Below are 20,563 nucleotides of genomic sequence, written 5' to 3'. Positions count from 1 at the left end.
ACCATGAATAACCAGGAGTAAAAACCTAACCCTCGCTGATGAGGGGGAACCTTCTCTATCTCGCCCATGGAAAGCATTAGCAATGCTTCCTTCCACAGTAAGTGACGATGGGGTGGGTGCATTCCTCTCGGAGGATGGTTTGGTGGTCTTTGCACAACCTTTAAGGTATGACTGTAGTTTACTAAATCTAACACCCATTTGTCCGATGTTATCTCCTTGAATTGGTGGAGGTAGTTTGAGATGTTTGTGCCTACCAGGGTGGAATGAGTAGAAGGAAGAAGTGTAGCTGGTACCTAGTCCAGGTCATTGCCTACGGCTTGTGTCGCGACCTTGCCGGGGGTGGTTGTATCCACTGTGCATCTTGCTGGCTGTAGGCTGCCATGGGTGGTTGGCGATAGGCCTGATAGTGGGAAGCCCTGAATTGTGATTGGGATGGAAATTGTTTGGGGTCACTGGTAGGCCACTCTCCTAGAAGAGAAACCTCTCACTCTGGCCCCTCGAAAGGGCAACTTCTTTAATTGCAAAGTGCCAAGTGACCAGGTAGTGTCCGTTTTAATAGCCAATAAGGCGTTGTCAATTTGTTTGGCAAATAGTAGGCCATGTCCAAGATTTTAGACTGGACCTCTAGTCGAAAGGATGTGGCCTTCAACCATCCTAAAACCGCTGCGCCAGCTAACTGGCCGGAACCTGTGGAGGCGATTTCTAGGGTGCAATCGATGATCTCTGAGGAAGTACACTTGCCCTCCTGCAGCATCTTCTTTGCCTCTTCTATCTTTAGTCCTCTGAGATAAGGTCGACTAAGCTGCTGACATCTGACCACATCTGTTCTGCTAGGGTACTGGCTGCACGGACAGTGATGGCAAAGAACCTCTTGTCTACATTGTCTAGATGTCTGCCTTCCTTATATGGTGGAGCAGCTATCGTAATGGAAGGGTTCTTGGAGTGCCTTTGAGCAGCCTGGGAAACAAATGAATCAGGCTTGGGATGGGCAATTAACCGAGCTGGGAAATCTTCAGTGGCCGTATACTTCTTTTCCAGACTCCAAACTAGAGGAACTCTAGCTGTATTCTTCATAATTGTTAACCCCTCACGCTAGATGTAGTCAATGATGGGGATGGCTCTCACTGATTTTATGTCCTGCTACTTAAAATCGTGAAGAAAGTAGCCTGAGTTACGGAAGTTGGGAGATGAAAATGTTTTGCAGCTCTGTCCATTAAGTTATGAAAACCCCCGATGCCCTCAGAGGTAGAGTCTGAGGGGTGAGGAGGTGGAGGAGATGGAGAAGGGGCGAAGTAGTTTTCCTACTCGTGGGTGTTGTGGCACAATGATCTCTCCCTCTTCTCTCTCTCCTTCCGAGGAGGTATCATCCTACCTCGGAGGCGCAACAATGGTAGAGGCTGGTATAAGTCTAGATGTTGGTGGAGGAGGAATGTTCTTTGGCATGTTCGGAGCGACTGTTTGAGGTTGCAGTGGTTGCTGCTGATCCTGGTTAGACTCTGGGAACCTCCTTCTGTAGTCTTCCAGCATGGCCAGTAATCTTGGACTTGGGAGATAGGCAACTCTACAACATCCTGCCTTGGTCGGGAATATTCATAATCTTCATATTGTTTGCCATGCAAAGTGCAGTAGGATTCATAGTCCTGGTCATTGTATTCGTTGTCATCCAGATATTTAACATGAAGAGTAGATGGACTGTGTATGTCTCCAAAAGGTCCCTCATCCTCACATTCCTTCCAATCTAATAGGTGGTTTGGGAGCAAGGATGACACTTTAGTTGGGGAAGTTTCCTCAGGATGCAAAGCAGTTTTTCTGCCCCTGGCAATCCTGACAGTAGTTGTAGCATCCGTGGATAACAAGATAGAGGGGGGCAATAGTAAATTGTGGAGCTGCTTGTAACGTTTGTCCAGGGGCAGCTCTGCTACGGCTAAGGAGCGTTGAACCCCCACCCCCCACCACCCCACCTGCAGCAGCAGGTGCAAAACGTTTGCAGTTAAAACATAAAAAAAACTAGCACTCCACCTCAGTGCGCATGTATGTCTGGCCGGCCGGCTCAGGCTGGCCAAACATACATGCGCAGTAGGCTCTGTCCAACCTGGCAACGCGGTGCCCGATTGGAGAGAGAAGGGAGAGTGCTCCATCCAATCCTACTGCCGCTTTCATGCTGGCAGCAGTATGAAAGCAGACATAGGATTGGACACAGGGCAGGCTGGGAACCAGAGCCTGTGCCTGCAGATGAGGAAAGGTTCAGAGGTGGAGAGGCTCGGCTAAACAGGTAATCCTTTTTTTTTTTTTTTTCAATAATTTTTTTGGGTCACGCTCCACCCCTCCCCGTGCCACCCCACCCCTTCTACCTCCCGTGAGCCGAGACGGCGTTTGTCTAGCCATCAACGGTGCTGTTGTTGACAATGTTGCCATCAACGATAGTCGTGTCGGAGATGGTGGAACTGTTGATGGTAGGCCTGTAGATGAAGATGTAGCTGTCGTTGACGGTTCTTTAATTGAAGGTTGCTTCGAAAACTGTATCTTGGAGGTATATACCTTACTAGATGAGATGGGAGTATCAATGACCGCCGTCGGCAATGTTGCCGACGATGATGGCCTCGTTGACAAGACAGTAGTGATCGTAGCTGTGGTAGCCATTGTCGACACTAGCGTTGATGATGGTGTCATCAACGGAGTTCTAAGTGCTGTGTCTTATCTCGATGATTTAGAAGGAGGACTGTGGTGGTTAGTCTCCTTTTTCTTCAGGGATTGAGTGGATGGTTGCAAGGAGGCTGACCCTGCGGAGACTAGAGGAATGTTCTCCTTTTTTGCAAGAGTCCTTGTGGTGGGTTTTCAAAGCCTTTCTGCTCTCCTTAGAAAGCCCTTGGTCAGAGGATCTTGACTTTTTATGGGGCTTTGCTGTGGTGTCACTGACCTCACCTGAAGAGCTGGATCTTTGGGATCTGAATTTCTGTAGACACAGAAGCAGTCTTTCTTCTCTTTCCCGCAAAGATTTTCAGGAGAAGGTTCGACAGATCTTACACTCCTTCACCTGACGTTGTGGGTAAAGGCAGTATAAACAGTCTCTATGTGGGTCATCCACATGCAGCTTTTAATTTCACCACAAGTCTTGCAGGAACGAAAAAGACCTTTCTTGGCTGAATCAGACACTGTAGATGTAGTTAAGTTGATTCTCACAGGAAAAAACTGAGCAGAGCTCAGGGAGACTCCCTTCACACGACGTGCAGTAGAAAATCTGATGGAATCAGCCTCTCTTGGGAGTGTTCTAGAGGGTGCTGGCACCTGACTGGTCATAGTTCGAGATTGCTCCTTTTTAAAAAAGGACACAGATAGGCTATTAAACTGATGGGTTACTGCCATTATAGCCTATTATAGTTCCTGCATATTGCTCTATTATGGTACTCCCACTTAGACGACAAGGAATGATTTGAGCATGTGAATCTATGAGAGATCCAAGACTGGATAAGCAGCTATCTAGAGTTTGATTTTAGTTACGCTATTTTGATATTAGTTACGCTTATGTGAGAAACACAGGTAGATTTAGATGTCAGACTAAAAGAATTGTAGAAGACGTTGTGGGCTGTAATAATCTTCTGGAATGAGACGGCATATGCAATATGGTTTATATAGTTCTTCAGAGCACCAAAGCGATTTCACTGGATAGCTGACACACTATTGCCATTACTGCCCCAGTAAGATACAAAAAAGTGCCACTCTATGTCCCTCGTTGTCCAGTGATATCGGGAGATGTTGAAGAGTACTGGTAACTGGGACATCACACAAAACCTGATGAAACTCATCAATATAAGGCTTCTGTCTGAAATATTTTAGTGGGACCGTCAGAACACCAAATGCTGGATGCAAGCCATGGTACCATTACTTGCATTTAGAAACTGAAGAATAAGTAAAAGCTCGGATTACTATTAAAAAAAAAGTATCACCAGGGTATGATCAATATACCCCAGGCCTACATTAGGGGACTCTCAAAACAGTATTTTGGGTGGAAATGATTTGTGACATTATTTGATAGAGACTATTAATTGAGTCATAAACATTTAAGTGCATTTCTACATTGTTGTGCTGCAACAGATTTGATGTAGGTAAGCAATATTAAAAGATTTCATATATTCATTTTACAGATTTAAGAGCCAAGTCATACTTTTTCTATGTAGAAGTACAAATGTAAATCAAACATACAATTAAATGCAAATAAATGTATTTTTATAAAAATAAAACATATGTAACACTAACTTTGAAAGGAACACTCTCCAGATCATTTCAAACAAACCATTTAATGAAGATTAGCCCCATAAACCTACTTATTAGCAATTAATATCACATGTACACCACTTTTGATATGTTACAGCTTTGGTTTTACCTTTGTGGCGGTCTATTTTGCTGCTGTTTGCAATAAATGACATCTCCTCTGGCCAACTCATATCTTTGTTCCGAACTAAAAACATAAAAATTAAATTTTATTAGTTTCAAAACTTTTTTTTGAAATTACCTTTATACAGAAGGGTTTCCAATAGACACGAGACTCAAGCTTTATAAGTGCATACATTTAAAGCAATATATTCATCTCTCCATCAGTCCTCTGTCCATCAGCATGAAAAAGTAACCATCATTATTTAGCAAACACCTGCATTGGCTCTTTGTAAGGTCTTTCAGAGTCTACAAGGCCCTTGGATTAAAAATGAAAATTCACACCTCTATCCTTTCTTATTCTCCCTCTCCATCTGCTTCTCAAACAATGTTTGACTCCAATTTTCTTCATATTTATCTCCAAGTAAGTGTCATAATTAAAACACAAGTTCCAAATTAAAATGTACCTATACATTGCCCTTGTGGTACTGTGGAGAGCATATTATCAATAATAAAAATACACATTTCATGGAGTACTGTAGTGGACTCTAGCATTCATACATGTTTTTACCTTAGTAAAAAGCTGCATGCCTCTTGAGGTAAGTGTGTTTTTTTCAACAGTATTGAATGAAAATAAAGGCCACTGGGTAAATATTTAAATGCAGGTACAAATATTGATGGTACATACCTTCAATCACCAAGTGCTGCTCATCTTGGATTTTAAGATATTCTAGCATGTGATCTTCATCATCAAGAAGTGTGAGATAATTCTGGAATAATAAATAAGACTCACTTTAGTGCATAGACGTTTGAACTTTGACAGCCCAATGCAATGGAGGCCACAGTAAATGCACCTTCACCTGGAACAAATGCTTGACCAAAATTAAGGGCAGGTGCTTCACTTACTCTTTTATTCACCCATAATATAAGGCCATGATCCAGAGTTTATCTGCAGCTACGGACCAGTCGTTTTGCCCACTGGAGCCAAAATCCACCAAATACCACTTGCATAGACACAACAATCAAACTCCCACTATTAGACAGCAGCCTGGATTAATGGGATGCTGTCAAAAGCACTGAAAAATGGTAAAGCATTCCCTCCCAAGGCCCACTGAGTGATATTCCAGCAGTGTTTGTGAGCTTCCATTGTGACAGTGATTGTGAGCATCCATTGCTGATGTTGAAGACCTACTTTGGCAACATTTGTTGGCTAACCCACAAGCACTGCAGACTTAAATTAACTGGATCTTTACAACCTAACTTTACATAACATCTATCATCAATTGCACGCTAAAATATATAAAGCCATTACTCCCCAACGCTGCAATGGAGTTACAGCACCAGCGACTCAAGAAGCAGCACCCTCAAGTTACAGATGATCTTGGACTGTAACCTTCATCAACCTACCTGCAGTAAATAAAACTACAGGCATTGGACTGTTCATCTTCAATAGGAGCCTTTCCAATGAGCATGTGTACTTCACTTCAGCCTCTTCCACCAGAGTTAGTAATTAAACCTCTTCAGTTAATAACACAATTTTAAGGAATAGCTTATCCCAAGACCTGAGCTGGATACTGAAACCCACCAAAAATCACACGAAGGCCTGTAATAATGCTCCAATTCATATGCATGAAAGAGACATTTGTCCAACACTCTGCAATCCATATGGATGTCTATGCACTACCTGCTTTGAAGTATAGCTCAGAACCTCATGCATGACACTACACTTTCTTCATAGGCCACACTGCATCTTCTCTCCCACTCTCTTGCAAATAGTCATGCATGCTTCGGTCTGCAACAAAACACAGAAGACAATGCTTCTAGTCTGCAAGTGCAATACATAAAAGCCAATTGAACATAACTCAGTTGTTCACTTATTGAAATTCGACGGTCTAAAATTCTATTCAAACAGACTTCCACAAAAGGAGGATGAAGCCCACTGTGCAACTATTAATATTTTTCTCTGTGAATAAAACATTTTCCTTAGGGTGAAAATCCTTTTCCTATACCACCTCCAAATGTGGGGGTGTTCCTTTCAACTTTCCATTCTGGAAGGGGGGCTATTCCAGCTCTAAGCTGGAGTGATATTCTCACCATGTACACGGAGGTAAGGGGTTAGATTTCCGATTGTGAATGCCAGCAAACGTATAGGATTGTGAGTGTAGCCAACCTTACACCCACATTTCACCCCTGCAAGGCAGTTATTAGTGCAGATTTCTACGCAGTTGTAGCAGAGAAATCTTCTGTAGTAAATCCATGTATGCCTGCTAGGAATCCTTTTGAGAATTCCTGACAGCAGTAAAGAAGGTACTTTCGGCTGTAGACACAGGTTTACATGAAAAACATTTGTGAATAGGGGCCGTAGGCTTAGAAAGAACGCTGTGGGTATTCGGTTCAACAAAGGCTGCATGAAATGATGAGAATTATCTCAAACGATAGTCTCCTCTAAATTGCACCCTGAAAGAGCGACACCACCTCATACTAAGGAACGCACAACTTCACTTAGGGTGTTCCTACTGGAAAGTCTATCAGTGGAATCGTGGTAATTTTGTCCTCTTGCATGTGCACTTTAAGATAATGTTAAAATAATTGAAGCATGAAAAAAACACTGTATACTTCACATTATTTAGTTCTAAATCTGAATAAGTAAACAGAGTGGTTAAAGTTGGCATGACCATAATTTAATAATAAAGATCAAGAACGGGTGCATTAAAAAAAGACTCAACCTCTAGGTCGGACAATCAGCCCTATGAGAAACTGGAAGCAATCGGCGTTCTAGGGAAGAAAATACCACTATGATGTGCATAATACATTTGAGTATTCTATTTAACACAATTAGTTGTCTTTTAAACGGGAGACGCAAGAAATGAATGGCATTATTTTATTTTGACTGGCTGGAGGTCTGAACTTTTTCATTTGGCAATCAAATCATGTTCAGATGTCTGGGATAGCAATGCACAACTATGGGTTAGTCAATGGAGATGGTGACACACTTTGCTAACCGATGTCAGGCCTGGTTAAATAATTGTTGTAGTCCTCTGCTGAGAGCAATAATAATTGCTAATGCTCCTGTGGGTGCATAAAGAGCATGTGTCCAAGCAGCTATGTGGACATCTCAAAGCTAGCGGTAAACTGGAACACCACCACCTTCTCCTCTATATCACGTCCCGGCCCCCTCGCATTAGATAACGCCTGCATTCCCAGAGCCGTGTTACGGCATGGGCAAAGTGGACTCTGGCCCAGGGTGCCAGCCTTTCAGGGCCCCCCTTAATACAGCCTGCTCTGTTCTGCAGAGAGTCTTGCTTTGATGACATTGAAGAGTTGGTAAACAGATTGTTTTAAATACTGTTTTACTTTAATTTATTTTTATTGTGGGTAGGGTGTGGGAGTCCATTATAGACATTTTGCAGAGAAGTGTTTTATTTATGTTTCGTGCAATAGCCATAAATAGTTCCTTTTTAATCAAAACAGGACCTCACACGAGAAATGAGCGTGTCGCGTAGATTATTTGCAATAATAGTGAGCTGCTGTTTTGTTACAATATTAAAAAGACAGGCCGCTAACCCTGAGTATTGGATGTAAACACATTTAGAATTTGAACGAATGTGCTTGTGCACTGTCAGTGACCAGGTCAAAGACAACATTAAAGAGCTGAAACTAGATCATACATTAATTTGGCCCAGGGCCCCCAAAATCCTGAAGCTATCCCTGTGCATTCCAAACGTACATACTGGCAAAGACTGGAGGGGTTCTACAATGTGAGCCAACAAACATGTCCTATTTAAAGCATGCATGGATTGATTACAGGTCTAAAATACCACTAAAAGGTATTTTCCCCCGTATAACAGTGCAAAAAAGCAGCCTAAATAGGTGTGACAATATTGATCATTTCCTCTGCAGAAAGGGGTGGCTGAGAAACGCAGGTAAGCGCTTCTGCAGCAAAGAGATGACAGAGGTATGTCACATAAGGCAGCAGGCGAGAGAGGAGAATAAAGGGAAAGGTGTTTGTGTGGAGGAGGTTAAAGAGGAAGCCAATAAACCAGGTGTGGCCCGAAAAAAACTCAATTGTATTGTATTTGATGTTTTGCAATTTTGATAAAGCATTTGTTATCATCACATAGATATTTGAGAAACAATATGCTTTAAGTAGTTGTATCCAGACCTCTAATTACACAAAACTTGACATCACAAATATGAATGAATTCCCATAGGATATAACCCAGCAATGAACAGCTTTTATTTCAACACTGAACAGATAGGTCAAAAAATTAAGTTACCTCACTATTATACAACCAGAGACGCATATCTTCTTCTTTTATCCGCAGCCTCTGAGACAGGTACTCGTGAATAACTTTAATAGTCTGCATGCGACTAAAGCAGCCGGTGTAGGCCAACACTCGCTTCAACGGAGCATTTGGAGAAGGCACATTGCCTGCATCAAAAAGAAAGTCACGTTATTCAAATGTCAACTTCTGATCTTAAGGGTGAGTAATGGAAGTGTCTACAGTACAGCAAAACTACACACAGAAGTGGGATAGTAACTACAATCTTCAAGATTGTAAAAACAGAGCAGACAATGAATCAGTCCTTTTAAATCTCCAGACTGCAACACAAGAACATGGAAGTCCTTACACAGCCATGCCTATCCCTGGAATAGTCTCTTTTCTCCAATGTCAAACGATTACTGATCAAACAGAATTCTAGTTTTTCTACTCTAGGACTGCAGTTCTTACGTTTAAAGTGGGAAATGAGTATTATTCCAGGGAAACACTCTAGCGCATATTTTCATTAAAAAAGTTTGTCGTACAATGTGATTGCACCCAACTGCAGAGAAGTGTATCAATGCACCCACAATGGTCAACCGTTTTGCACTCAATGCTAGATCATAAACATGAGTCCACATGGCTATGCCATTTTATCTATAAGCTATCCTAAAGTAGATAAACGCACATTTCATGAAATTAAATGATAGCAAAACCTTTGACTGTCGACAGGCATAAACACTACAGGGCACAATACTCTTTGGCCTGGTCTGCTGGGAGACTTTTGAAAGCTGGCAGTCTTGATGCGCGATACCCATACGTTCTAGGTTGGCCTCCTGTTTTCAAAGATCACAGGCATCTATCTGTTCTCCCGCATTAATTACAGTGACATTGTTTATTTAGGCATCCCTGGATTTGCACTCGGGAAATTGAGTGGATCCAAAATTTTGTGGCGAGAAAAGCTGGTCAGGAACATCTGACTACATCTCAGTGGACTGGGCAGCACTGTAATGGCTTCCTGCGAATCAGATTCAGTTTAAAGAGCTATTCTTGCTTATGCATGTTGTTGCAAACCATTTACATTTATTTTATAAATGATGATTTTAAGCACATTTCTTCAGGAGCAACACACATTCAAAGAAAACGTTACTTACCTTCGATAAACATATCAGGTGGACACCATACCTTCCAACAGTTTCCTAATGTTAAGACTATCGCTTGGCATCAGGATGAATCCTGTAACATTTCCTCAAGCAGTATCTCCTCAGAACTGTATGTGGATGATTCCTGATACACTCTCATCAATTCCTTGCATTTTATCTGCACCCAAATTAGGCATGCATAGGCGAGCTTAAATATAGTAGACCATACTACAAGGTAATAATCCGTGTATATCTCAGAACTTTATCATGAATGTCATTCTCTGAGAAAGAGAGGATGGTGAAGAATCTACAGCAAGATACAGTATTTACTAGAAATAGGGTTACAAAAGGTATGTATTTTTTTTTCTTCTGATGAATACTTTGTCAGGCAGATTTTCAAATTACAATGGAGTCCCAAGACAGTAACCACAGGGCGGTGGGACTAAGTAGTGCTGATGCAACATGGCCTTGGCAAAGTATCCATCACTCCATGCCTGAGCTGCCAGAGTAATGTTTGTCAAAGGTAAGTAGAAAAGACCAAGTGGCCAGCTATGTATCAGTCACTAGGGTGCCCTAGGTGAGAAGAGTAGAAACTGCCATGACCATCTTAAAATGAACATGAACGCCAGCTGAGGGTGTTGTTTTGGCCAAGGCATATGTCTTTCTTACCCAAGGCATAACAAGTTTTAATACAGAGAGTTTCCCAATGTGTCAAAGTATGTTTGCTCACCACTTTGTCTTTTTTGGCTCCAGGGAAACCTAAGAAAATCTGATCATCCACCTGTTATGACCTCTTTAGATCGACACAATAGGCAACAACTCACAAAGAGTCCAGCCCGTGGAACCGCTCATCTTCCTTGGAAGGATGGGGAATTGGAAAAAAGACGGATGGGTGATAGACATGTCCACGTGGAAAGCAGACACCAATTTATTCAGAAAGAATGGACAAGTGCAGAGGACCAGTATGTTTGGATAGCATAGAGTTAACAGATGCAACACCAACAGGGCCTGCGACTCAAGGACCATGTGGGCCAACGTGCTCGCCACTATAATTACATTCTTGACTGAATACGAATAGAGCAATTATGGACTAATTCAAACAGTGAGCCCACGAGAATAGTCAACACTAAGTTTATATCAAACTGCAGGACAATAAAAGCCTTGGGAGGAAATGTACATCAAGAAACATGACATTAGAGGTGACTTAAATGGTCACAAAGATATATAAATGGGGAAAAAGCAGCCAAATAGCCTTTTACGGCACAAACAACCAAACCCTGCTGAGCCAGGGAGGTCTTAAGTATAGGATTTCAGACAGGTAAGCCTCAAAAGGGTTTAAGCCTGCAGCCTGGCACCGAGAAACAAATGTGTTCCAGTAACCTGTATAGATAGACCTGATGGCTAGTTTCTGAGCGGTTAAGATGATATCCACTAGCACTAAAGGTAAAGATCTTTAACTGGCAAAGCCCAAACTCCTGTGATGGAAGCCGAAGAGTTTCATGACTGGGGTGGGAGACCCTAATATGCTGCTGCCAAAGCAAATCTATCCAGGCTGGGGGGGGTGGGGGGGGTCAGGTGGGGTGGGGGGGGGGGGTAAAGGAGTCAGAATGCTAACTTTCAAAATACCAATGTTCCTAATCCTCCTTGCCCAATGCAAGGCAATAGGCATTTACTATGCACCATCAACCAATACATTTTGTAGAACTTAGAAGAGCGGGGGAATGGGAGTGCATGCAAAGAGCAGTCATTGTGACCAATTCCCAAAAACTGGATCCTGAAACATCTGGATCATATCCTAAATGTCCTAGATCATCTGCGGCAGAAAGAAAAGACTTCATACAGGTCATATGCAGGACTGAGTCAATGAATGTCTACTTCAGAAAGGATATAAGTGGAGCTTCTGTTAATTGACGTAGAATCCCAGCAGACGAAGAGGAGTCAGAATGCATTCAAGATGGTTTTATCAGGACTGGTTACCCAGTCTTAACCATCCAGTTGTCCAAGTACAGTTAAGTCGCAACCACAGCCAGCAACTTGGTAAAGACTTGTGGTGCAGTAGTGAGGCCAAGAGTTGTACATTGGTAGTACATGGACACTTTATGAAGTAGTGGTAATAATTCTGAATATGGAAGCATAGTAGATGGAAATACACGTCCTTGACATCCAGGGACACTGTCCATTTTTGTACATCTGATGCCAGACCCAATAACAGAATAAGGAATATAGACCAAAGGGTCTCTGATTCAGAATGGGTCCGAGGCCCGGTCCTTTTGGTGACCAAGAAATAAAGGGAGTAGAATACCATGCCCTCTCATCCATGAGCACCACTTCTATGGCTCCTTTTTAAAGCAAGGCACAACCTTTCGACTCCAAAATAGAGGCATGGGTAAAAGTGTACTTTATGGAAGAATGTGGACAATTCAGAGAGGTAGATCGAAAAGGAGAGGTGTCACCCAGGCAGATGGACTGTCAGTTGAGCAGCAAATGAGAGACACTCTCTACTCCCATTCTGATTCTGAAGGTGAAAGGAGGCCAAATCAAAGCTGCTCAAAGGTGGCAAATCCACCAAACAAAACAGAGTGGAGCTGGTGCTCTTGTTGGCTCCCCTGTAATTCCCATTTTAAGCAAAAAAATCAGAAGAGCAAGTTCAGTTGTGAGCAGTCTTCAAGGATAGGTGTTGCCAGGAGGACTGGCCTATGGAAAATCCATGAAAAGCCACTAAAGTGGCGGTAGTGTTAGTCGATACAGCTTTGCAGCAGAGGCCAGCCTCAGTAAGCATGCCGTAGAACAGCTTTTTTATATGTGTTCAGGGAGGCTAATGACATCCAGCTTCGCCACTTCACAAACGTAATGACCGAGAAATGGCAATAACAGTGCATAAAGTCAGACGTTCAGAAGAAAAAACGTTGTCTCCATGGAGTCTAGTCAACCAGTCTGGATGTGCCATTGGGTCGACACATGGATTTAGTCTTGCTGTTGACTGTGGACCAATGGGACTGAAAAAGGCTCTCCTGGCAGCTGACATCACTCTATCTAAGCTTCGCAAAAAGGTGACGGGGCTCTGGAGCCACTGAAGAAATAAGTTATGTATCTGAAACTCCAGTTCCCCAACACTGCTGAATCAGAATAGCAAACAGTACACATTATAAACTACAACAAAGCGGGAAGCAGGCTCACCTTTAATGAAACAGGTTTCTCAGAACTGCTTGTCCAATGCTGTGTCAGCTTCTGTATCCACGTCTAAGCAGTAGTGCTTCATGAACATATGCCTGCTCCTCCAGGTGGCTGCACAGCAGATGCCCTTCAAGGCCACCCCAGCATAAAGTGCCAGTCGAGGCCATGCCCCTGGTGGAATGTGCCCTCACTTTTCCATGGACAGGATGCTTGACTTTGACATGCCAGAAAGCAATGCAGGCTTTCAGCCAACACGCTATCCACTGTTTGGACAGAGCTTGATCTTTTCATGGTTGACCAAACATCACAAACAACTGGTCTGATGTGCATATACCTTTTGTCTTCGCCATATATAATTTGAGACATCTACTTAAGTCCAAAGAATGTAACAATCTTTCTGCTGTTGAAGATGGGGTTGGAAAGAAAGATCTAAGAATGACAGGTTCATCTGGGTGAAAGTCATTTAGAATCTTTGGAATTAATATAGGTTCGGTTCTGAGAATTAACCTGTCTGGTGGATGTTAGAGCTATGATAAGCCTTTATGTATAGGCTCAAAGGAAGGTAACATCAGCTGCCTGAGGACTGTATTAAGTTCCCTTGGTTCCGGAGGATGTTGAAGAGATGGAAATGCACTGAAGAGCCCTTTCATAAATTGTTTAATCATCCTTTGGGAAAACAGTAGACAATTAATCAGTTCTTCTAAATCTCGAGATTGCAAATCAAGACTATTTGAGTCCACTCTTCGCTAAATTTAACAAATAAAGAAAGATCTGAATAGGTTTATCTGAAGTGGATGATGCCCATTATTCCTGCACCAGACACCGAAAAGCTTCTATCTAGCGATTTAAGGATTAGTACTGGAGCTTGAGCCTGATCCAGAATAATTTTACATTCTTGCAGTAGATCTAAGTGGAACAATTCTAGGTGGTCAGGTACCATGCTATCAAATTCAGTGACTTGGGATTGTGGTGGAGAATCTCTCCATAATGTTGGTTAAGTCTCCTGGGATGCACCTTCAGAGGAATGGCTGGATGTGCTAACTGTAGAAGCTCACTGTACCAATATTGGTGAGGCCAGAGCAATGAAGATCAGAGTACAGTGGTCTATCTTCAACTTCTTCGACATTCTGTGGAGCAGTGGAAAAGAAGGAAAGGAGTAGGTAAATATCTTGGACCAAATGATCGAAACTGCACTGTCCATGGTCGCTGGATGCCAAAAAGTGCTTGCAACCATAGGCATTTCCTGTTGTTTGGGGTGGCAAAAAGATTGATTGTGGCATGACCTCATTAATCGAAAATGTATCCACCTGTTTCTGTTCTAGTTCCCACTCATGACAATCTGACATTTGGCAACCGAGTTCATCCGCCTGATCATTCTGGAAGCCTGGCAGATGTTCCACATCGATGTCTATCCTGTGAGAAATCCATGAACTCATCGTTAGTGAGTATTATCCTTTCTGTTATTGGCAGAAAAGAAAGTCCTGCATTTAGGTTTGCTGGGATCCTCCACAACATTACAGCTTGCTTCAAGCGCCTTCTGACATGGACCATATCTCCCCATGAGCCTTTGGTTTCCATTGCAAATCCAGTTCCTGCTGATACGCTCACAAAGAGCCTGCAAAATGGAGAGAGGCCAATACATGATGTCATTAGGCCCAACAGGCAGTTGTATTGTCTCACTGTGACTAACCTTTTTGCATCAATACTCTTTGCTTCTGGCTGCAACCCTCTCTGCCGATGGAAAAGCTGTGCAGAGAGTCAAAGAAACCCCACTTTGTTATCCAGAGGTAAAAAGCAGACTACCTAATGCTCTGTTTTTGTGGTAGTGTGGGTGAGCAGTTAGGCTTAGCTTGGAGATGTGCTAAGCATTTGTTGTATTCACAGTATCAATAAATGTAGACACACGCAAAAGAATAACTCGGGACCAATTTACAAAAATACTTCAGATTTTTATAACATTTTTAATACCAAGATCATCAAAATCGGGTAAGTACTTTTTAAGTTATGAATTTTCAAAGTTTAGCAAAAATAGTCTTATGTGCATACTTAGGCACCATTGGAATCAGGCAATGCTCCAACAAGTGTCATCTTCTGTTTTTAGGTTGAAGTTTTCGAAATGTCCTGTGGGCCCGCCGAAGCCGTTCTGGCAGTTCCCGGTTCAAGTGGGAGCAGCGGCTAAAAGTCTTGGAGCTGGTGCAGAACAGAGAAGGGGGCCACTTGGGAACACACTGCATAGGTGTACTTAAAGCTATGTCTGGTGGGTTTTCTTGGAGTGTAGAGGTCGCATGGGGTTAGTGACCCCTAGAGCACAGCTGGTTTTCCAATCCAAGGGCGAGGGATGCCGGGTGCAGTACAGATAGGTCAGCCAAGGGACGAGCGTCAAGTAGTCTTTGGAGCCAGATGCAGGTCACTTTGAGGGTGTATTGCAAGTCAGCAGGGCCAAGCCGGAGGCTGGTTCTTGGGTGGCCTGAAGTCCCTCGACTGGTGCTTGCTTCTGGTCCTCAGAGTCCGGAGTGGACTTTTCTTCTGCGTGTCAGACGTTGGGGGTCCAGTACCTCAGGCTATGGCATGTCTCAGCCACTGGAGGTCGCGGTGTCACCAAGCTTTGCACACTGGCAGGATTTGTCCTCCAGGTCCCTTTGGCGGAATTTGGTTGGGCTGCTGTCTCTAGTTCGTTGGTCAGCAGCCAGTCAGTAAACAGGACTTCACCGGCTTCATGGGAGCATGGTGTGATGCTTTCACCTAGAGGGAGGTTTTTGACGATTTGCAAAAGGCTGGAGGTCCTCTGTTTTTTTTTTTTTAGAGTGTGTCCGATGTCCAGTCACCCACTCAGTAGCAATTGTTGAGTCCTGGGTGCAGCAGGCAGGGTTTGGCTCCTTTTTCTTCTTGCAGCAGGACTTCTGTTCTCAGGCCTTGGGTCTTCTTTGTCGCTGGTCTTCTTGTGTCAGTCGAATATGATCTGCAGATCTAGGGACGTCCACTAAATACTGCATTTAGTTGGTGTTAAGGGGAATACCATGTAGTGGCCAATGGGCCATCTACGTTAGGGTGGCTACACCCATATGTGACCAATTCCTGGGGGAAGAGGTCACATCCCTAACCCTGAATGGCTATTTTCCTGCCATCCAAAATGGAGGAAAATGAAATTGGAGTGGTCACCTCGGCTGCCAAACCTGGGGAGTGGTGCAAGCTGAGGGGGACCACTCTTCCTATTCTGACAAAGTTTTCCCACTAGTTTTCCTGCTCAAAGTGGGGGGAAAACGTAGGGTGGCCATCTGCTGCTAGCAGCAGAGTCAGAGGTCAGATTTCAAAAGCAGTAAAGCCTTTGAAGCTGGCCCCTGGGACTGAGTGACTCCCTGGGGGAGGAGGTGTAACACCTCCACCCAGGAAAGACTTTGTGTTCTGCCTCCTGAGAGCAGAGGTTCTCACCACAGGAGTACAGATCTCTGTCTGGTGGTGGCAGGCTGATAAAAAACCAGCCAGAAACCATGCCATGGTATAATAAATCCAACAATGGCATCAGTGTGGGTTTATTATTCTGAGTTGTTTGCTACCAAACAACCCAGTATTCAGGGAGGTCATCGTGAAGCTGGGGACCTCGTAATGACCAGTGTCCAGCACGTGTATTTGCTATGGATTTCCTGAACACTTACTACGTCTTAAGGTTTTGTAAAGATGGAGTAGGTGGCATATTTGCTCACGCAAACATATGCCCTCACATATTATAGTGCACCCTGCCTCAGGTCTGTAAGGCCTGCCAGAGGGGTGACTTACCTATAGTGCATGCAGTGTCAGTGGACAGGGCACTCTTAGTGAGTTCCATGTCAAGTTTGCAACCTTTAAATACACCTTGTCATGCACTTGCAATGGTAGTCTGCATGAGGCTGGTGAGGGGCCTCTCAGAGTGGCACAATTGGTGCTGTAGCTCTGGGGAGTCCTCTTCAGTACCCATGCCTAGGTACCAGGAGTACCATTTACTAGGGACTTACAAGAGTGGCTGAAGTGCCAATACATAGTACCTGTTTTGGGGAAATAGATCTGGCCCGGGGAACCCGTTTAGCAGGGGCCCAGGCCACTTACAGTTCAAACCTACATCAGGATCCAGGCAAAACATGTGTGTGTGTGTTTGACTACAACCAGAACCCAGCTTCCCACACTCAGAAATTGGATCTTTGTCTGGGGTTCCAACAATGATTTTTCTCTGTTCAAAGTGCGACCCAGTCTCCAGAAGAGACTGCTACAGGCATTCGTAGAAGGCTTTGCTCCTTCCCTGGACGGTGCTTTAACAGGTATGGGAACACCTGGTGACCTTCTCGCCTGACAAAAGCAGCAACTGGGGTAAGAAATTTGGGAAACATTTGAGGTGCTTATTTGAATCCAAAAGAGAGCATCTTGAACTCGTAGTGCTGCCCCAATACTAAGAAACAAAGGTACTTTCTGTGTTTTTGATAAATAGGTATGTGGAAGTATGCATTCCGAAGGTCCAAGGAGGTCATAAAATCCCCTTCCTGCATCATCAGAAGGACTTCTTGTAAAGTCTTCATCCAAAATGATTGTTCCTTTAGAACTTGTTCATCTGCCTCAGATCTAGTATTTGTCTCCATTGACCAGTCGTCTTTTGGATTAGGAAGAACATGGAATGAAATCCTTGGTTCCTTTGAGATTTGGGGATGTTTTCTATAACTCCTTTGATGAGAAGCATGAGAATTTACATTTGAAGCTCCTTCAATTGAAGATGGTGTTCCTTTCTTGGGGACAACCCGGGGGTCTCTGGATGAACTCCAACATACAGCCTGATAGTACAATTTGTATCACCCATTTGTCTGATGTTATGTTCTTCCATGCAGGAGCAAAAAGGGAAATTCTCACTTCCAGTTTCTGAGAACGAGATGCAAAAGCAGGTACAAGCTGGGAGTCAAGCTCTTTTCTGATTGCCATTGTTTCATGCTTATGAGGAACCTCTCTTTCTTCCTGAAAACCTCCCGTAGGACTGTCTTTGATTCCGATTAAAGGAGTATCCTTGATCGTATCTTGAACATAGGAGGACAAGGAGATTAGGATAGTTCAGAAGACAATCTCTTGTGTATTAGAACAAATTCAATAGGGTATACTGTTTCAGTATTGGACTCTAGGTAATATATTAGGAACCTAGAACACTGTGTGTCACTAAGAGCGTTTGTCTTAGAACCAAGAGCCCTCACCCCACCCAAAGGTGGCATGCTCCTCATTGGGCTGGTGCTGCAATGTTCCACGGGCCCCTTGAGGGGGCACTCTGCAGGAGATCTTTTGATTTGCCTGAAGACTGGGAATGTTGGTGAATCCCAGTACTTAAGTAGGAAGATTGGATGTGAATGTGGGCTAAAATTCACTAAAGATGCTTTGCTGTCTACTTACTGGAGAAGAAGAGCTTACACTTTCACCTCACTGGTTCAGGTTTAGGTTCTTTCAAATAAGGCGGATGTGCTACTGTGCTGTTTCAGACATGTTGCCTTCTTACACTGTAAACTGAACATTTTTACACCATTTACTGGTATGTTAATGTACAAGGGTTTTCCAGCCTGATGATGGAGGAATGATTCAAGCATGTGAATATATAAAAGATCCAGTGTTGGAGAAGGTTATTTCAGGATGTCCATAAGAATGTCGCACTTTGATTCAGCACACAGAAGGGGCAACTTAAGCGCCTCCACTACCTTACAGACAACAGCCTGGAACATGCAAACTTCATCAAAAGGGAGGCCTGACAGATTAGGGACCTCAATTTCAAAGTGTGTTATCAAGGTCACTGGCATTTTGAATATCCAGTAGACATCATCATCTGTGTGATAGGGAGGGAGGAAATTACCAGCCTCCATATCATCCTTTTCCACTCTCTCCTGAATCCAAGCTGAAAAGCTCTTCCATCAGCGCAAACCTCTTAGCTCGGGGGAGAGGAGCAGCAAAGGAGGTCTTCACCTTCTCTTTAGCCACCCATATAATCCTTTATAGATGAGGCGACAAAGAAAGCAGTGTCAGAGATCGCCTTGTTATCGGAGATGACGACATGTTTACTTGCACCTTGGGCAGAGATTACTTCCACAGAAGTGAGTGGAGGGTGGCTCATGTAGAGGTACAGATTCAACTGGAGTCATGGTCAGAACAACCAGAATAGCTGAACCTAAAGTGTCTGGGCCCATCCCTGACAGCCATAACAGACCCACAGGGTAAGGGACAACCCTGCAGAGACCCACCGTGGCCTGCTGAAATGCCACAACCTGTGACTGGTTGGCAGATGGAGATAAAAACTCTGGCTTGGTTTTTTTTTTTAAGAACCAGGATCAATAGTGAGAAGGATGGCGAAGAGACTGTCACTGCTGGCTTTCTCAATGGTTCCTTGAGACCGTATTTTTCCCTCGAGAAAGAAGAGAGCTTCTACTTCTGATGGTATTTTTCAATGTTTTATACTGGAGGACATATTGGAGGATTGTTACCTGTCGGTACAATTACTGGTGGGAGCAAGGGGAGAGAAACTGCCTGGGGGTGTCCTTAGCCAGACATGAGTTTGGTTTCCTGATCCCTGAAGGCTTTCAATTGCATGGAAGTACTGGAGTCTCAAACTGAGAGATTATGGTCAAGCCCCAAACACCACATGCAGGCCCCAGGGACATTAGTGGTAGAAATACCTCAGGCCCCAAAGTGGTGGCCCAGTAACCCCTCCTTACCCTAAGGCTGCTAAAAGGAGTCTGATAATAGGTATGCCTGGAGATTCCTTCCCTTATGAATATCCCTACCTACCAGATTTGATCCATGTAATTTCTCTCAAGCAGTTGCTACTTGTGCCACAAGGTGGTGGCATGCAAAATCATTTTTGGCTCCTCTTGTCTAGAAAGTGATGATACTTTGCTTAAAAATGATTGACCTGCATACTGGGCTCAGTTCCCATTTTTCAATGCCTTACCACTGCAGTCCCAGAGCTCTGTAGTATCTAGCAAATGCCGCAAAATTACCCAGGCTTCTACAGGAGAATGAGTCAAATTCACTTCCGGAGGTCTTGGAGTTTAAGCCTTGTTGACGATGTTGAAAGAAGATTCCTCTGTCAGACAACCACAACACCTGCATGTGGCCTGGAGCGGACCATAATTTCCATCCCAACAACACTCTTGGCACTGCCGCTTCTACACAGTCCACTTGTGGGGCACATAGGACACCAGCAAGCGCTTACCTAAGCTTCTGTCAGGCCTACCACTTGGGCACACTGCTCCAGGTGCCGGGTAGTTTAGACGAGAATGAATGATTAAAGTCACGCTGCCTGAACCAGCAGGCCTTCAATGAACTTTCTTAGTGAATCTGTCAAACGGTTGATAGGCCAAAGTCAGTTACAGAAGCCCCTTCCACAATCCCCTCCTCCTGCTGGGTTGGTGCTTTATTCCAGCGTACCTAGGCAGGGCACCTTAGCACCATGGGTAGTCCAGTGATTACTCCTTTGGATCAGACTCCAAGCGATGTTTCCTCGCCTATGGAAAGTTGGATGTCAGTCTGACACCAACCCTTAGATGTGAAGTTGTCCTTGACTATTATGCGGAGTACTACCTCCTAGTTAAGAGAGACCACAACAATGGGTCTTGAGCTCCCATCTTT

At 43.8% G+C, this 20,563-nt stretch overlaps 1 protein-coding gene across 2 annotated transcripts in view; it reads right to left on the bottom strand.

Annotated features, from left to right (window-relative positions):
• Nucleotides 1–20,563, bottom strand: part of USP32 (ubiquitin specific peptidase 32) — a 941,828-nt gene that overhangs the window by 233,699 nt on the left and 687,566 nt on the right. For both annotated transcript variants that reach the window (XM_069226537.1, XM_069226538.1), the window contains exons 17-19: nucleotides 8,646–8,800; nucleotides 5,057–5,138; nucleotides 4,382–4,456 (exon numbers count right to left, since the gene is read on the bottom strand). In XM_069226537.1, coding sequence (XP_069082638.1) covers nucleotides 4,382–4,456; nucleotides 5,057–5,138; nucleotides 8,646–8,800 — 312 coding nt within the window. The remainder of the gene's footprint in view (nucleotides 1–4,381; nucleotides 4,457–5,056; nucleotides 5,139–8,645; nucleotides 8,801–20,563) is intronic.

This window comes from Pleurodeles waltl, chromosome 3_2 (genome assembly GCF_031143425.1).
Source record: "Pleurodeles waltl isolate 20211129_DDA chromosome 3_2, aPleWal1.hap1.20221129, whole genome shotgun sequence".
NCBI lineage: Eukaryota > Metazoa > Chordata > Amphibia > Caudata > Salamandridae > Pleurodeles > Pleurodeles waltl.
This window is presented reverse-complemented; position numbering and strand designations above follow the sequence as displayed.